At 42.1% G+C, this 17569-nt stretch overlaps 1 protein-coding gene across 1 annotated transcript; it reads left to right on the top strand.

Moving 5' to 3' along the window:
- The first annotated feature begins 12215 nt into the window (after positions 1 to 12215).
- LOC114054782 (parvalbumin, thymic) lies at positions 12216 to 17006 on the top strand. Its single transcript, XM_027878254.1, has 5 exons — positions 12216 to 12308; positions 14091 to 14160; positions 14952 to 15084; positions 15302 to 15411; positions 16702 to 17006. The coding sequence occupies exons 2-5, from the start codon at positions 14100 to 14102 to the stop codon at positions 16725 to 16727; spliced, it is 330 nt and encodes a 109-aa protein (XP_027734055.1). The 5' UTR covers positions 12216 to 12308; positions 14091 to 14099; the 3' UTR covers positions 16728 to 17006.
- Positions 17007 to 17569: the final 563 nt, after the last annotated feature.

The raw sequence follows: 17569 nt of genomic DNA, 5'->3' as shown, positions 1-17569 counted from the left end.
TTAAATACTTGTCCTTGCACTGCTGCAAATCCTAGTACAGCACCTACCTCCCAGAGATTGGAGGTGGATTTGGAAAAAGCAACATAAAACCAGAACCAAATAGGAGCTTCAGTCTAGAATTGAGCCTTCCCCTCCTTCTATCACACAAATATGGTTATTCTATGACATGTAAATGTTGGGCAGCTGCCTAAAGCCAGAAAGCTTTACATTTTTTATTTTTCTGAAAGTAAAGGCAAAACAGAGAAATTATTCTCCGATTACTCTCTATCTGATGCTGGAAGGCTGTTTTAAAAATAAGTTATTTATTAAAAAATGCAAATTCCTTTAAACACCAAAGGCCTTTTTTCATGAGTGTTTCTCGTTACATCGTTAACAGAAAGTCACATACCAGGTTTTCAGGGTAGAGGATGCTTAAAGAATAAAATCATTACCACAAGCATTTATTTTTATGATAATTGCTGAGACTTCAGCAACTAATATAACTGCTTAGCAGTAGAAAAGCTAGGAGTGGCCTTTTCCTTCCAAAGGCAGCACTTTGCCCCATCTCTGGGCAGGAAGGGGCTGCCCAGGCCGGTGGGGTTTGCAGCCAGACCTTCTCACACTGAAGGAGCAGCAATGAGGAGCTTCGTGCACTGGATTTGGGACAAAAAGGCAGCAGAGCTCAGCCCCAACCCTGGCTCTATCCCTGCCCCAATAAGGGTTTGTGCAGCAGAGTATGGGGCTCTAATCCCACACGACACCCACCTTCCCCCAGCCTTGCCCACGGGGGGGTCACGGTGGTGCCCAGGGCGAGGGAGGATGGAGGGTTAATGTGGTGTCACCGCTGAGCCCCTGCGAGCCGAGGATCTTGTGTCTGCACCCAAGAATGATTCATTTTGAAAGAATGTAGGTATCAAAATGCAGGCACTTCTCCAGCTACATACAAGTTAGACTATCTGTTTCTTGCTGATACAAATTTTCACACACTAGGGGGGAAAAGTGCTGGTTTCATGCATCACTTTGCACTGGATTGTGTCCAGTTGCTTTGCTTATCATTATGCAACTGAACCCAGGGCAATTCAACACCCAAGACAAAATTAGAAATACATAAATATGTTTGCACTGTTTCTTTGCTCTCCATAACAATATTTGTTTCGCTCCCCTACCCAAGATGAACCGCACAGCACAAAATGAAGTGCAGAAAAAAATACCCATGACTTTATTCTTCTGAATTGAATATTTTGCCATTTATTCTTGGCTTGCACGGCAGCTCAGATGGGACTATTTCAGTGCAAAATAAAACTACCATCTTGATTACTGGGAAAATTCGTACATGGACCAAATCTACCATAAAGCAGCCCTTAATGAGGCAAAATTTCAGTTGATTTTCAGTACAAACTTTGTCAACGTAGGGATAAGTAAGAACATATAGGAACAATTTTGTGATACTCTTTCCCTGAGTAGGATCTGATTCCTAGAATCATCTGTCTTGTAATGAAGCAGTTTGTAGCACAAGAATCCGTTCAACATACACTGAGACAACATCACAATTTTCCCTTTCGTCTTTGACCTCTTTCTTTGACCCTTTTTTAAGGACAAAGCCTATCACTTAAATGCCTGGGGCAGACTGCACAGGGAGGTACTGACACACAGCACACAGTAAATAACAACTGTCCAGGGCCACAGGGAGCTCAACATCAACAGCAGAATTAGATAGTCCATGCTGGATTCCCTGGAGGCAGAAGTTCAGATGTACAGTAGTGGGGTCCAGTGCCTGCTGTTGATCCCCAGCAGGGTAAGTCCTTACTCCTAAACTGAGCCACGTGAGCTATCCAACTAAATATCCTGCTGCTATTCCTGGGCATCCTGCAGCCATTGCTGCCTCAGGAGTGTCTGTTCCTCCTCATACTGACAATCACCACCCTGCTTTGACCACATGTTGAAATGTTCCTCATTTGACTCAGAAACAGGTTAAAGAGTATGGGTAATATTGTGAGGAATATGACTGATAATAACCACGTCACCTTAACAGAAACTTCCATGTGTTTTGACCAAGCCCACAAAGCTTGTTTTGACCAAGCTTCACTAATAACACTCTGCTTGGCTTTAACCATGATGAGGTACGGGATGGAAAACTCACAGATCCTGGTGAAAACAAAGACACTACTTGATTTCAAATAAAAGCAGTAGAGAAACAAAGAAAGATTCAATTAATACTGATGAGCCATAGCTTCTGTAGCTGTCAGATCCACCTGGTTAAGCAGTTTCCAAATGCTAATTTCAACACCATTTTAATGGGAAACATTTATCTTATTGCAGTTCAGGTCCTGCTGGCACTCAGGTCAATGGGAATTTGGTCACTGATTTCAATGGAAACGGGAAGTCTCGTAGAGTAGGCATTTATAAATATCATATGTTTGTCCTTACAAACTATAAATTATGGCCCTGCTTGCAAGATTAAACCTTACTCCATTCCCAGCAGAAAGCCATGGAATTTCTTTCTCTTGGACCCAGGAACACTGTGTTGTCTGTGTATTGTGTTTATTCAACTCGATTCATTTGCCCAGAAAATCTCTTTCTGGTTGGGGAGATTCCTTAATGGATTATAAAACCACCAGTGCAATTCTCTGAGCAATTCTTCTTCTTCTTAAAAAGGCATAAAGATAAAAATCATAAAGAAAAGTCTAACATAGCTACCACACACATACAGAGCCTGACTTTCCATGCCCAGAGAAAAGTCCTTTCCAAGGATTTTTCAGAGGCAAAAGATCATTTCTTTGTAAATTCTTAAGCTGGGAGGATTTAAATACAAATAAAAAGAGGCCACAACCTCAATGCTGAGAAACCCAAAGGTTTAACAGGAATGAAAAGCACAGAAAAATAATATAAATAGGAGCACGTAATAAATTTCAGTGTTGTCATACTTAGTGATGCAATAAGGAAAACCATTATATAGGCACTTTACCCTCATCAAAACGTGAAGAGTGAAGAGATTGATTCCACAGTCTGTGTTCATTAAATTCCCCCTCGCTCCTTACCAGAGCTTTATTTAGAAATTTGCCAAGACTCCTGTTCCCTGTGGCTTCACAGCTGCAGAGTTTACAGTGCCATTCCCCACCGAGCAGATGATGCCTGCAGAGACGTCAGGGGATGCAAAACAACCTCAGAAAGATCTGGAAAGATACAACAGAGGCAGTGCAGTTCCTTTGTCTGGGGAGGGGCTTTAATTTTCACAATTAGGAAGAGTCGTTTTGTCCACGTTTTCCAGCAGCAGTTCTGCTCTGATATTTACAGACAGATTTTTAAAACTCAGCACTCAGCCCACAGCTCCCTCAAAAACTTGACCCCAGGAGTCCGATGTTATCAGCTGTGAGATAAAGGCAGAAATGGTGCTTTGGCCACACCGACTCTCCTGCACAGGTGTGCTCTAGGCAACATCAGAAAATATGTCCCTTCTCCCCAGCTTGTCAAGACTGCACATTTTCCACTGCTTGAAAGGAAACCCAATGCTACATTTTTACCAGAACCATGGAGAAAAGAGACTAAGTCCTTGAGAGTTAAAAACTGAACACATTTAAAGATACTATCTTCTACCTCAAAACCATACCTCTTTCCCCAAACAGGCACAATCTGACAGAATTTGAAGCCAATCTGTGGGGTGTAATAAACAGGAGAAGCTGGAGAGAATTTGGATGCCAGTGACTCTTTTGGGTATGGAGGCAGAGTGTATTCGCCAACACAGAACTCAGTGTTTTTGTTAAATATAGCCCTAAACTCTCGCTATGCCTGGAAGCATGTGTCAGCTTTATCTGCATTGACCAGGCTGTAATTTTACACCCTGTCAGGGATCCACAAAAACAGTCTTACCACAAACTAGGTCTGTTTAGCTCACTGAGAGCCTGTGCTTCTAGAAAACCCTGAGGCTAAAGTGAAATTCCTGGGCTTTTTAGATTTTGTACTGCTGCTTTTGCCCCGAAATCACACCCTGAGTGGTGGGAGCAGCAGCACAAGCACAAGTTCTTGCTGCAGGATTATTCAGCTTTGCTCAGTGTAAGCACAGTGGGAGGAATACACATGATCCCATGAGATTAGAGTTTTGGGGGGGAAAAAAAAGCATTTAAGGGTCCTAGAAAGATTTTTTTACTTCACAACTTTGGTGGAAGAGAATTTCCCACCAAGTGGAATCTATTAAGCCTTTTTTAATTTTCTACTGAATTCGTTGTTATTAATGAATTACACTAATAACAGCAGAAATAAAGAATATTCGAGACCTCATCCTTTAATTCTGAGTTTTCCAATACTTCTAAATTAAATGCTCTGCCATCATCAGACAAACAAATCTGTTATTCACTAAGTCTGCATGGTTCTCTTAAGAATGTTGCTAAAACCATCATGGGGATTTTGGGTCAGCTGAGACACAGGATATCTGATCCAGCAGTTCCTAACTGGAATTTCCTTAGTAGCTGAAACAGTAGAGGACAAGCTGAATTATCAAATTCATCAGACAACTTAAAATGGTCCTAAATTAAGTGGTGGAGTTAAACATGCTGATTTGCCTTTGCTAGGCTGAAGTGCAGGGAAACAAAGTTCATTTTGGGAAGTACTGTTCGAGTCAAATTAATTTGGTTCTAAATGGAGCTCACAATAGTTTTTGTATGTTAGGCCTTTTTCACCCCTCACACCTTCAAAATGATCAGAAAAGAGACTACATAGAAACCTCCTGTTTGTCGCTTTAACTGTGAACATTTCTCATCTACAATTCCCTGGTTTTTTAATCTCTCCCATCTGCTCCGCGTGTGTTCAGCATTCCCTGGGCACAAACAGGCAGTTTAGTAGCTCCACTAGCTCAGCTCTGCATTTCTTACATCAAGCCCATGTCATGCCAAGCCAGCAGGTTGGGATGCTCAGCCTCACTCCCCCTGCTCATGGCAGGGCTGTAAATCTGTCCTAGGAACTGGGCCACGGGCACCGCTCGCGCTCAGAGGGATGGAAGGTCCTTCAGGAGAACAAACAGCTGCTCTGTGTCCATGGGGCTCATCCAGGACACTTAAAATAAGCAGGAAAACCCTCAGACTCTGCCCAGTCATGAGGCAGTATCTCAAAGCAGGTTTTGCTCTGTTGAGGAAGCTGGATTTCAGCGAGTTGCAGCATTTTATCCTCTATAGATTGCACCTTCATTTTCCATTTTACTGGTTGGGTGTCTCTCTCTAATAGCAGTCTTGCTATTTTTGCCATTGTTGTTGTTGTTTATGCAGCTTTGCTTGGAAAACTCTAGGGGATTGCTGAAGAAGTGGCAGAATTAGGACACCAAGATACAGTGAAAGCGATGCCTGATTATCAGATCGTGTTTTCATACTCACAGTTTTAAAACCGGGTGAAATCCAATTCCACTCACTCCAAGGAAATCCTCCTTTTGGAAGATGACTTGCTGACCATCCCAGCAAGGAGAAGTTTCCATGTTTTTGGTTTGTTAATAACACTGAGCTGTTGATATAATCAGGGTCTAAACAGAAACATCTTGTGCAAATAGAGGTGATTACAGAAGATGTTCAGGCAAATGCCCCAGAGCAGCAGGTCACCCCTGGGCAGGGAACCTCTCCCTCAGATTCATCAGAGTCACTGCCCAGAAACCTCCCTGGACTGGCTCCCTCAGAAGGGAACAAATTGACAAGGATCATTTCAGCTGCCAGCACCCATCCAGGCACTGCCATAGCTGCTCAGAGACATTTGAATTTAAAAGTGCTGTCCTTACACATCAACTTCAACAAGGCTTAGAACAACTTTCAAGCATTGTTCGATGGATGCTTCTCTCTCTATTTTGTAATATCTACATATTTAATAGAAAAATAGGCTTGTTACCCAAATATTCATGGATGTTAAACCTTGTCACTTTGTACTTTTCTCCAAAGCATGACTGGAACTCTTCTACTCGTTCTAATAATGCACACATTTTAATTCCTATGCCAAAAAAATTCCATCGTTCATAACCAGAAGCATTCATAATTTAAATTACTGTCTCTGCTGTCGATGGCACCATCAATTACAAGGTTAGGTGATGGACAAGATCTGCACTGATTAACATGCATTTTTTAACGTGGCTGTTCAGGGAGGTTTTATATAACTGCAACTCTCAGGGAATAGCTGGGATTTGGTATTCTGAAATTACCTTGCCATGGTATTCTGAGATAACAGCCTTGGACCACTTCTCAGTAAAGGTTTCACATTTCATTTGATAATCAGATTTCAGTAACATCACATTGTCCACAGAAGTCATTAACTTTCCAGAAAAAATTCGACACGCCAAATTTTGGCCAGAACTCCAGCTTGTGCAGCCCAGCTCAGCGTTGTGTAGGACACACAATGCACTTGCAGAATGGTCTTACTTTTCAAACTCAGCAAAGCACTTCAGCATTTATTCTGCTTAACACCTGCTTTCATCCACCTCCACTCAGAAAGGGACAAGCTGATATGGAGAATTCAGGAATCAGCACCTTCTGCTCTCAGCTGTCTGGATTTTCAAATCTAGAGGGTGCTATTGGGTATATCCAAATGCAAAAGGCAAAAAATAATGGGTCAAATCCTTCAAAGATTGTGAGATGGATCCAAGAATCTCAAGAGTTTTGTTCACCTACTTCTTGTCTCTGAACTACAAAGCTGCTCTGTGAGTTGTCTCAGAGTCAGAGGTGCAGTGGAGCACCTCACCATGTGTGGGCAGAGCTCATGTTCCATCTGTTAACAGATCAAGGCCATTTTCTGCTCTCCCAGCTAACCAGGCTCAGCCAGGCCAGAATTCTTGTTCAGAAGGAGACAGGCCTCCTGCCTAGAGATTCACCTCCCCTTTTCCTCCTAAAGTTTCCAGTGTAGCAAAGTGCAATCAGTGCTGTAATGGAGCTCAGACTGAGGCCATCACAAGTCAAGGCAAGACTCTTAAATGAATTTATGACTAGAATGCAAGAAACTTAATTTTTCACTCAGAGCAACAGATTTAAAGTTATTTACTTTACACTTGACTGCAGTAATTTGGTAATAAAGTCCATAGTGAATGTAATGTGGTTTGCTCATAAATGAAAAATAAGAACTCCCATGTTCTGTCTGGGTTGTTCTTGCTCTACAATAAAGCTTGAAACCACTGGACTATCTGGACACTGATATCACTCAGGAGCTGCAGCACAAACCCAGCTCTGTATAGGAAGAACCATGCCTGCTTCTGTCTTTTCATCCCACTGATCCTTCGAATATTTGACCAGTGGAATCACTTCACTGATGCACCAATTGATTAAAGCAGGCTTAGCTCTCCAATGCTCAAAGGATTCTTGTTTGTAAAGACTTAATTCTTCCATATCCGATGCCGTTGTCTCTGGGCCCAATTTCCATATTCATTCAGCTCACTTTTCCATAGTGCTCATTCTAATTATTGTCAGTGCTGTTGGCAATGCCTAATGAGGGATGCAGGAATGTTCCTGAGTCCCTGAGTGCGGGTGAGTGCCCTGGAGACACGACCTCTGCATCTGGACAATCCCCAATGACACACCAGCCCCTGATCACATTCCAGTTTCCATGGAAAACCCCAGCACTCAGGCTGGACTGGAGCTGGGACAAGTTCTGACCATTTCCTGGTGTCAGCAAATGGAGGAGCAGGGAATTAAGTCCCACCTCACTGGGCACCTGTAAATCAGTTTGGGGGTGGGCTCTGTGCTCAGAAAAAACATCTCTCACAGTCCATTTTTTGTCATCTGGCACCTGAAACCCACATATCCTTGGAATTCATATATCCCCTTGAGAAGCAGCTCTGCCAGAAGGTTTGAAGGCCCTGCTTTACTCAGCAGTATCAGCACTGGCTCAGCCCGTGGGTGATGCCCCAACCCTCGCTCCATGTTCCAGCTGAAGGAGTTGTCCATGTTTCTGGTGGGACCCCCTGTTTAATCCCTGGGACAGGGACTGTGCAGGAACACACAAACACGGCTGGAAAACATCTGAGTTCATCTCAAACACCTCTATATTTGAGAGCCTGCTGCAAGAGAGGATTATTTATAGTGCCCATAACCCACAGTCACGGAGCAGGACTGCACTGGGCTGCTCAGTGTAAACACACAGACTAAAGTTACAATTCCTGTAACGAGGATCCCCTTTAGGGATTTCACCACTCGGGAGTTGAAGACCACAGTTCAAGAGCAGAACACAGTAGCTCAAATACTGAATAGAAGTTCTGCTTTCAGCATATATTCTTGCTTCCAGCTTAGCTACAGGAGGTTGTCTTGACAGAAATAGCTTTATTTTCTACTGAAAAACCATTATTATCCTACACACGCCTTGTTATTGGTACTTTTATTAGGATACTTTCCAAAATAGTGAACTTTTTTCTTCAGAATTAAAGCAGGAAAATTATTGACCCTATAGGCTTTCTGACACTTGTTGTAAATAATTTTTAAACTATGGATAGAGTTATTTGGAGACTCATGTATCTTGTCTGTTTATGAATGATTGTATCATATTCAACAGACCCAGATATCTATCATTTCAGAAATTAGTCTATGATAATTTATTTCTTAAAAAAAAGAAATCTTTTTCTACATCAATGCATGGATTTTCTTAGAAAGAAACAGAAATGGAACTGAACTGGAAAGGTTGAATTCAGGACCAAAAGTTTCAAGCTACAGCTTGAGAAATCACATAGAATTTTCATCTGGGATGTATTCCTTTCAAATTTCAGAATCAGGATTAAAACTTCCTCTTGCAAATTTCATATATGCAGGACCACAAATTGTAAACAATACAGTTGGCTTAAAAATTATGCTTTACACATGTAAGAAAAATATGTCTGTAGGTGCTTTGTGCATTTATACTTTAATGGGCACTTAAAACTGAAAACTGCATTATAAATTTTCAGAACCCCTGAAATCTACCTCAGAGGTGGGACCCACGTCACACTAGAACGAGAGCTGGTGAAAAATAAATTACTTAAATTAGTTGAATGATTCCTTCAAGTTTGCAAAAATAAACCAGGTGTTATTTGGTGTATTTCCCAAGTACAGCCTCCTCCCTCCACAGCAACTATTTTGGCATTTTTATTTTTTTCAACATTTTACTGGAGGCTCCATATGAGGCATCTACAGACAGGAGATTCAGTAATTTAATTCTAGAACTACCAGCAAATATTTCCAGATCACTCCAAGAGCTACATTCCTCAAACGACTGGAGCATGATTCATTCGTACAGCTACACCAAATTACATTCATATTATTTCTTTCATCTCATATATCCCCAAAGCAAATTGCAAGCTGAATGAATATTCCACTTTCTTTATTCACATGCCATTTGACAATAGGTTAAACGCATTATGTAAGGTGATTCCTGTTCCTTGGCTCGTGACCATGGATACCCCTATCAGGAGCATTCATCTCATTCATCTGAGAATCATCTCAGGCATATACAAGGTCACACTTGTTTAAATTAAAGCAGGCACTCACAACTGTTAGCTGCACTTTTGTTGTTCCACTGCACACATGGTTCACATCAACACTCAAAGAAGAATGACAAGAATAGATTATGGAACAACCCCAGAATTTATGATGACCTAAAATACAGCTTTTCAACCTGGAGAGGGAACTTCAAGTGTCAGAAGAATTAAGATTGAAAATGGGAAGGACAAAGCAACTCCATGCCTGCAGAAGGCAACGAGCCTTGAGCAAAGGGCTTAAAACTGCTTTAGTGGTAACCTGGTGGTCTGAAAGGGATATTTTCTCCTTACTTTTTCATACTTCCCTTCCAATAACTTGGAAAGTTATTAACAGTATTTGCTTTAAGAAAATAAAAGTGACCAGACAGATGTTTTTGCAATCTCTGATGTAGGGCTTGAAAAGAAAATGGTTGTTGGAGGCTGGTTGTAAATAGTTACATGATCCCTTTGCATTTCATCAGTGCACATGTTCTGGATCTCTAGTGCCTCCAACCTCACTGCAAAAGTGGCTCCAAAATTTGCTGGAGTCTGAATAGAGCTCACCAGCCTGGAGCCATAAATCATCTGACGTACACGCTTTATCCTCAAAATCTCAGGGCACAAAAGGAATCACCTCGCTGAAGCCTCTTAGAAAACAAAGCACACTTTTCCAGACTGCATCCTTATGTGCTTCACATACTAAAGTTCAAACTAATGGCAACAGTCCACAGGCATTAAGGCAAATAACAGCAATCAATGCTATTTTTAAAGGGAAGAGTGGGGGCGAGGGGTTAACATATGTGGAATTAGCTCTGGGCAAAATGAGAAGCCATTCCATCTAAAATCAAATACATTCTCTGAAACAGACACCAGAGCCCAAATTCCCATGGAGACTCCTGCAGTCCAAGAGTTTCAGCAGAATTTGGCCTTCCTCTTAACTTAGCTTCATTAGGTCATATCATGCCAGCAGGTTTTGTGTTGGATGCTCCACGTACGGCACATCAGTTGTTGGCACTATGTGGACAATTTCCCCGACTGGAGGGGGAGAAAGAAGGGTGATTTGTATAAAAAGGAGAGGAATTTTTTTCCCATTTAGAATAAAAGTCGTTTCTTAGAAGAGTTTGAGGGTGGAAAGTGATATTTGTATCCCTTCTACCAGATGTCACCAGCGACAGCAAGAGCCGGTATTAAATATCTATCCATCAAATTCTTCCTGAAATGTTTCAGCGTCAGCTGGTCAAGAACCCATTCAGAAAATGGGGAAAGCTGAAATCTTCCACAGCCATTCTCAACCAGTGGTTCTTCCCTGCGTAAGAATTATCTGTGTCTGAAACTGTTTTCACGGAGGACAGACACGCACGATTTGCAAAAAGAAAAAACCTCATAGCAGTAACTTTTCTTGTGTTTGTATGCTGTGATTGAAATAGCAGCTCCTCCACACACAGACTCATTTTCACTGCTCTTTTGTCTCCCTTTGATCACCTCTCTCAGTGCTGGATGCACTGAGGTCTCGTGGGTTCCCCCCATTTGCCACTGTGCTGTCTGACCCTGTGATTTATTAGTGAGTGGCTGCAGTGACTGGCTGGCTTTGCCTCTCATCTTGGGGGGAAGTGCTTTGGAAAAGGGATCCCTTGTCTCTGCCACTGAGACTGTCCCTGCACCGTCACCTCCTCCTGTGCCACCACCTCGAGCTGTGATGCCAAGTGCGCTGTCACCCCTTGCCACCCCTCAGCCCTGAGCAGAAGGACACGCTGTGCTGTCACCCACAGGACGTGTCTTTCCCTGTTCTGCTGCTGGAGCCACCAGTGGGATCCAGGCTGGCAGAGTCCTCACTCACCCCGTTAGGCTCCAACAGGCAGGGAAGGAAATGGAGATGACCAGATTATTCCTATGGAAAAGGCAACGGCACAAAGGGACACTTGGAAACAGCAACTGCCCAGACAATTAACAAAAAAAAAAAAAATAATCACTGATCTAAAAAAGACTGAAGGCAGGCTGACAGACTGCAAAGGCTCTCTTCACATATTGTGCAGTGATGTTGCCATCAAAGTTTTTCTCTGTATTCTGAAAGAGAAGATCTTTCATGTAGAGCTCAGGGACTGTTGTCTCTGAGACAGCTGGGGAGATGACAAGCCCTTTGCTTCACACATGCCCAACTAAACAGGTTGTCAGAACCTTGCAGAATTGTAAGGGTTTCTCTGGAAACAGATGAAATACCCTCCCCCAGCCAACTGTTCCGATGGATTGACATAATATTATTTTACCTCCTGTAGAAACAAATTGACTGCGTGGTGTTTTTTTCAAAACAACACCAGATCAGACATTCTGGGACATCAAGAAGGCTACCAACAAGGCTATCATTTCCCTACATAAACAATAGTTGAACAGGATACTTTTAATTTTTTTTTTGTTCAGTGCTCTAACAATGAAACTCTATCACACTCAGTGCCTACAGATAAGATAACAAGTTATCACATTTAAACATTCATTAAAGTCATCTCCTCAGAAGTTACTGAGCTTCATTTCATCTGACTCCTCAGATCAAGCGTATCAGACATTGGGGGGATTTTCTTGCCCTACATCATCCAGAGAAGTTGGTGATTTCTGCTTGAATCAGACGAAATTCAACATGACTGCTCTTTTTGTCTGTCTGGCCACTTATCCTGTTTCGTTTGCAAATATCATATGTATTCTCTGGAGATAAAAATAGTGCAAGATGATTAGTTAGGCAAGTTCATCTGACACCATTCCCGCTCCGTGACGCCGAAATCTAAAATCTGTATATGGTATACAACTTAAAGTATATATATGCAAGTCCAGCTCTGCTGGAGACACACAGCAAGTACCTTCCTCCCAACCTCACTGCCTCCTTATCCAGCCAAGAAGACCACAAAAGGTAAGCTGATCAGATCCTCTGCTTTCTGAAAAAGAAATACAAAAGCAAAGGTTCCCTGAATGGAAAGTGCCTGTGCAATTAAAATATCTGTTCTTATCTCAGCTTCCAGTCTGTTGTAGCCTTACAAGCTAACATAGAATAGAATCAGCACTGGGATCACAGGATGGAACTGGACTGGAACAATTCTTGTTGTAAAAAATGCTGCAGTTTTTAGGCTTTCCTTCAGCTCTTCTCCGTTTTTAATCCGGTCAGCAGGGAGAATTAGGTGAATGGTTGAGCTCCAAATTACCTTGCCTAGTGTAAGGAGGAATTCCTAGAGGAATTTTGCACAAGAAGCCACTGGGACAAAATAATTGCTAATAAAACAAAAGTAACTCAGCTGCCTGAGGTGGAGAAGGAGCCATTGCCATCAGTGGGAATTTGTCCCACTGCTTTCTTACACTTTCTGAGATACTCGGAAAGGGACTAAAATAATTGACATTTCCCTCTGCTGCAAACCAACAGGTACAAATGCAGCCATTTCATAAATTAGGCAAAGTTTAAACCTGTGTGTAGATCTCAAACCAGTGCACAGACTATAAATGGGTTCCAGGAGTGGATTCCTTCTCATGAAAATGCTGCTTTCTGTGCTTGGACAGGAAGAATGATGTTGTTGAAGACCAGTTAGGGATTAATGAAATGATATTTCTGTTCTCTTGTGGCTTTCAAGGATAACTTTTCTATGCCTTAGTTCCCTTTCTTTCATTAACATGAATTATCAGTAATGTTGCAAGTTTTAAATTGTAACCAGTCTGCAGTGGTGGGTGCAGTTTACCCAGCTGTAAATTCATCAGTGTTATGTTCACACTAAAAAAGCTTACTAGAAAATTCAGGCATTATAGGACTTTGTTAAGTGATCTTCATTACACTGGCAAACTGCTGCAGCTGTTGGTGACTGAAGGGGACAAAGGGGATCTCTTCTCAAATGAAATGCTGCTGTACCAGAAGAAAACACCTCCTTCCCCCTACTAAGAATGAATATTGTCTCAATACTTCTGTTCTAAACACAGCAGTATATACTGAAATGCCAAAATCTGGATAAAAATCTAGTTTTTTATCATCTGCATAGAATGAAAAAAAAAAAATCCACCTTCAAAATATACTTTGAAACTCTTTCTGAAGCTCTCAAGAGTCGCAGCCTTTCATTGGCACAGCAGCCCAGCAACACATTTATTATTGCAACTAAACAGAGGGGGAACTTATCTCCAAATTTACACTTCCTTGAAATCAGTAAAATTACTTTTACTGATTCTAAACTAGTATTTTCACTGTCTGTAAAGTGATATTGATAATAATACCAGATTTTTTTTTTTTTTTCAAATTCCAGTTACACTCATTCCAGATATCGTTCTCGGGGACATTCCGAGCCTTGTCTTTTATGTGTGCTGTAAATAAATGCCGGTTTTGTTTGAGCAATAACCCACCTCCAGGAAAGCCCACACAGAATCCCTGCAGTTTTGTGGTGCCAGACACCTTTGATTGGCTCTGCCAGCGCTGCACAGGCAGCAGCTCCTCCTGCAGCCCCGCGCTCCGCAGGCAGAATTCCTCCCTCATTACCCGGCTCTCCGTGCAAGCACCTGCTCAGACATCTGTTCATCTCTAACGCTGTGCCCCACTTACCAGGGGATGAATAATGTCTCCCCTCTCTCACACTGTCACAGCAGCAACTTCAAATAGAGTCACGAAAGGGGGACAGAAGTCATTTTAATGACTAAGGAGCTCACATTTAATTTATTTTCCAGTTCGACAATGGCCATGACCGACATCCTCTCCGCTAAAGATATTGAATCTGCTCTCTCCAGCTGCCAGGGTAAGGAATGGTCTCTCTGCAGACAGAAGATGCATACCATTTTTATGTCTTAAGATGGCATGCCTGTCATTTTCCCCTCAGATTCCTTCCCTGTGAGATCTCTTTGTAAGCTACATCGCAGTACAGCCCCTTACATTCAGGGACTCTCACAAGTGGTGAGCAGCAATTAAAGAGCCTCAGATTTGGCTAGAGCTACCTTAACTCTAAACTGTCAATGTTTAAACTTGTTAAAGACTTATATTTAAAAAGCTTTTTGCTTCCCAATTCAAAAAAAAACCCACAAACCCAAAAGCCTTAGCTTGCAGAATCAAAGTGTCATTTGTGAAACAACAACCAACCTCAGTTCTCTGAAGACCTGCTCAGCAAGATCAAGCCCATTTTCCAAGTATTCAGAGATCTGTTTTGTCTCTGAATTACTGACTTTTCTACCAAATTCTTCACCTAAGTGAGGACTGAGTGAAAATGAAGGAAGAATTACGGGAGTTGCTTAGTAGGGCACAGTAGCACCCTCTAAATATTTATTATTAATTGCATGTGACACCTTGCATAAATCCTGATTTAGCAGAATGTGCTGTAGCGGAAAACTTCAAACTGGCTGAAAGGATATATGACCACAGGCACAGGGTGATTAAAAAGGGAAATTATCCACTGTATCTGCTCTTTTGCTACACCAGGGAAGAAGAGAAAGAGGAGCAGGCTGATGCTTAGGAACAGACATACATATTCACAAGGAACACATCCAGTAGTAGCAACTTCAAGGGAAAATATTTAACAACTTCTGTTTCTTCCAGCTGATGATTCCTTCAACTACAAGTCTTTCTTCTCCATGGTTGGTTTATCCAGCAAAACTCCTGATCAGATAAAGAAAGTTTTCGGAATCCTTGATCAGGACAAGAGTGGTTTCATTGAAGAGGAGGAGCTGCAGTAAGTACTGTTCAGCTGCTCCGGTTCTTTAAGCAGTGTAACCCTTTCAACATGCCTGCTGTCTTAGGAGAAACTTATTATTTCAAAACTCAAACCCAGTTCCTCGTCTTGCCTTGAATCTGTGTGGATTTCCTCAGATAATAAGAGCAGGCATTGTCTTATGGAACATTTCAGAGAACAGAACCCAAGCACAGCCCTCTCCCCTGTTCTCTTTCAGGCTGTTCCTGAAGAATTTCTCTTCCACTGCCAGAGTCCTCACCTCGGCAGAGACCAAGGCTTTTCTGGCTGCAGGTGACACTGATGGTGATGGCAAAATTGGAGTGGAAGGTGAGGCTTCTGGGAAGTTGATAAAGTTTGTGGGTTAAAACGCACACATTTCAGGCTGCATTTAAACTGTGGCATGAAGAATCCATTTGAGTACTTTGGCCTCATAACTCTGCCACAGTTTGTATATGAGCAAATACTCCTTTATTTTCATCACTTTGTTCCCATTTGGTCTCTGTTGCACCAACAGAATACTTAGGCCCTATGTAGATTCTGGTCTTTCCAACCCATAATAACAGCTTTGGGGTTAATCCTGCTGTGTGTCTGATCCACAGACCCCAATGTGCCAGATCTTGAAAACTTCCTGAACACCTAAACATCTCCAGATTTCCATTTCTGTGCTTCTGGCCATCTGACACTTTCATTTTTAAACCCACTTCCACCTACATAAACTTATTTCTTCATCTACTATCAAACAATGCCAGCATTACTGAGTGGTTAATTCACTCATGTGAATAAGACTGGTGTTGTTTCTCGAGGCTGCAACTGCTGCAATGCAGCACAAGATTTTGTGCTGGAGAATCATCTGCTAAGTGCACATTTCACCAGGCAGTCCTTCTAGGAGAAACCAAACCAAATTCCTGGAGAAAACCTCACAGGGATGATGTGAACTGGCCAGGATATTTCTTTTAGGAATTGCAGCACAGGAAAATAGGACATTGTGCATCATATATTAGAGATGAAGTCACTGAAAACAGGGCTGTCTCAGCTGAACTAGGACAGGTGGCAATAACTCCAGCAGACACACGTGCTAATCTTAGCCAGAGTTTGGGAGGAGAGAGGGATACACTGTTGGAGGAATTTGCTTTAGCAGCAGCTTTTGCAGCTTCTGTTTATGAGCCCCAAATAGGGCATTGTCTTATGCAGATCTTAGCCCTTAACCATTGAAGCTGCCATCTGAAATTACATCACTGCTGGTATTTTTTTCTTTGGAATAACAAAACAAAACACACACACAAAAAAATCCCTCTCCCTGAGAGCTGAAGGCTCTGCTTCCTTGGCTGTTATCAGAGCTTGTAAAGGGGTAAAGATAGTTTACCTATAACTCAGGATTTCCCACAAATATGAATTTACAGACACACTCCTCCTCTCTGCGCTTACTCTTTTTAAGGAGAGAAAAATCTGTTACGCCCCCAGAGTCTCAGTTTAGCAGGAGCTTGAGCAGTGTTATAATAACTTTGGGAGCCCTCCATGCCGAGGAGTCTAAGTCATTTTTATCTATCTTTTTTGAAGACGTCAAAAAACGCTGTCATGTAGTTTTATTCCCTGCCTTCTCATTTTCTTCCTTGACAGAATTCCAGTCTCTGGTGAAGGCATAAACAGCATTAGACCAAAGGCAACCTCGGACTGACTCTCCCAATTACCTCGTCCAACAAGCACTTCGCACCCAGCATGTGTTTGTACTTTTTTCTATTGTTTCAGGCGTTAACGCTTCCCCACACACGGAATTCACACACCCCGATCACTGAGAAAGAAACCTCGCAGTGTTTTGGTCACATGGTATCGCTCCATTTCCATTGCAAAGAAGGCACTTCGTGATTTTCAGCCGCTGATAATGTTGAAATTGCGGCTGGAAGAGGGGAGTTAAAAAAAAAATTTAAAAAAAACCCAACCAGACAAAAAGAACCTCGGGGAGGGGGGGTGAAAGCTGCTTTTTAAAATTTTGTTAGGTTCTCCATCCTCATACTTGAGCATGCTGACTCGCCAGATGCAGTTTGGATCATCTGAAACAATGTGATATCTTCAAAGGCTTAATTGTACTGGTTTCATTGAGGTTTATTTCTGCTTAATTCTCTGATCCTTGAGGAAAAGCACTGCTAACAAGATGGCTAAAAATAACTCAGTCCCAACCCTGAGAATATGAGAAAAAAATTTAAGAAGAGTTGACACGCAGCTCACAGCAGAGAATAAGGTTGTGGGTAATTTTACAAAATAAAGTACTAGGTTACAGCACGTATCATCCCAAAGTGTTTATGGCCTAAAATGTAACTCTCCCTTAAGAAGATTTATCTCTCCTGAAATCTAAGGCAGCTGTGAGATAGAGGAGAAGGGTCTAATCCCACTCTGACACTGTCACAAGTCACAGTCCCCTGACAACCTGGGCCACAGGCCTGCAGGGTTTTCCATGAATCACCACCATGTTGCTTATTGTCTCTCAACA

Source organism: Empidonax traillii, unplaced genomic scaffold (assembly GCF_003031625.1).
Source record: "Empidonax traillii isolate 1590-97213 ecotype Southwest subspecies unplaced genomic scaffold, ASM303162v1 scaffold39:size2480183, whole genome shotgun sequence".
Taxonomy (NCBI): Eukaryota; Metazoa; Chordata; class Aves; order Passeriformes; family Tyrannidae; genus Empidonax; species Empidonax traillii.
This window is presented reverse-complemented; position numbering and strand designations above follow the sequence as displayed.

Coding starts and splice junctions, on each gene's coding strand:
- LOC114054782 (XM_027878254.1), top strand. CDS start 14,100: ATGGCCATGACCGACATCCTCTCCGCTAAAGATATTGAATCTGCTCTC. Junction 14,161..14,951: donor TGCTCTCTCCAGCTGCCAGG/GTAAGGAATGGT, acceptor TGTTTCTTCCAG/CTGATGATTCCTTCAACTAC. Junction 15,085..15,301: donor ATTGAAGAGGAGGAGCTGCA/GTAAGTACTGTT, acceptor GTTCTCTTTCAG/GCTGTTCCTGAAGAATTTCT.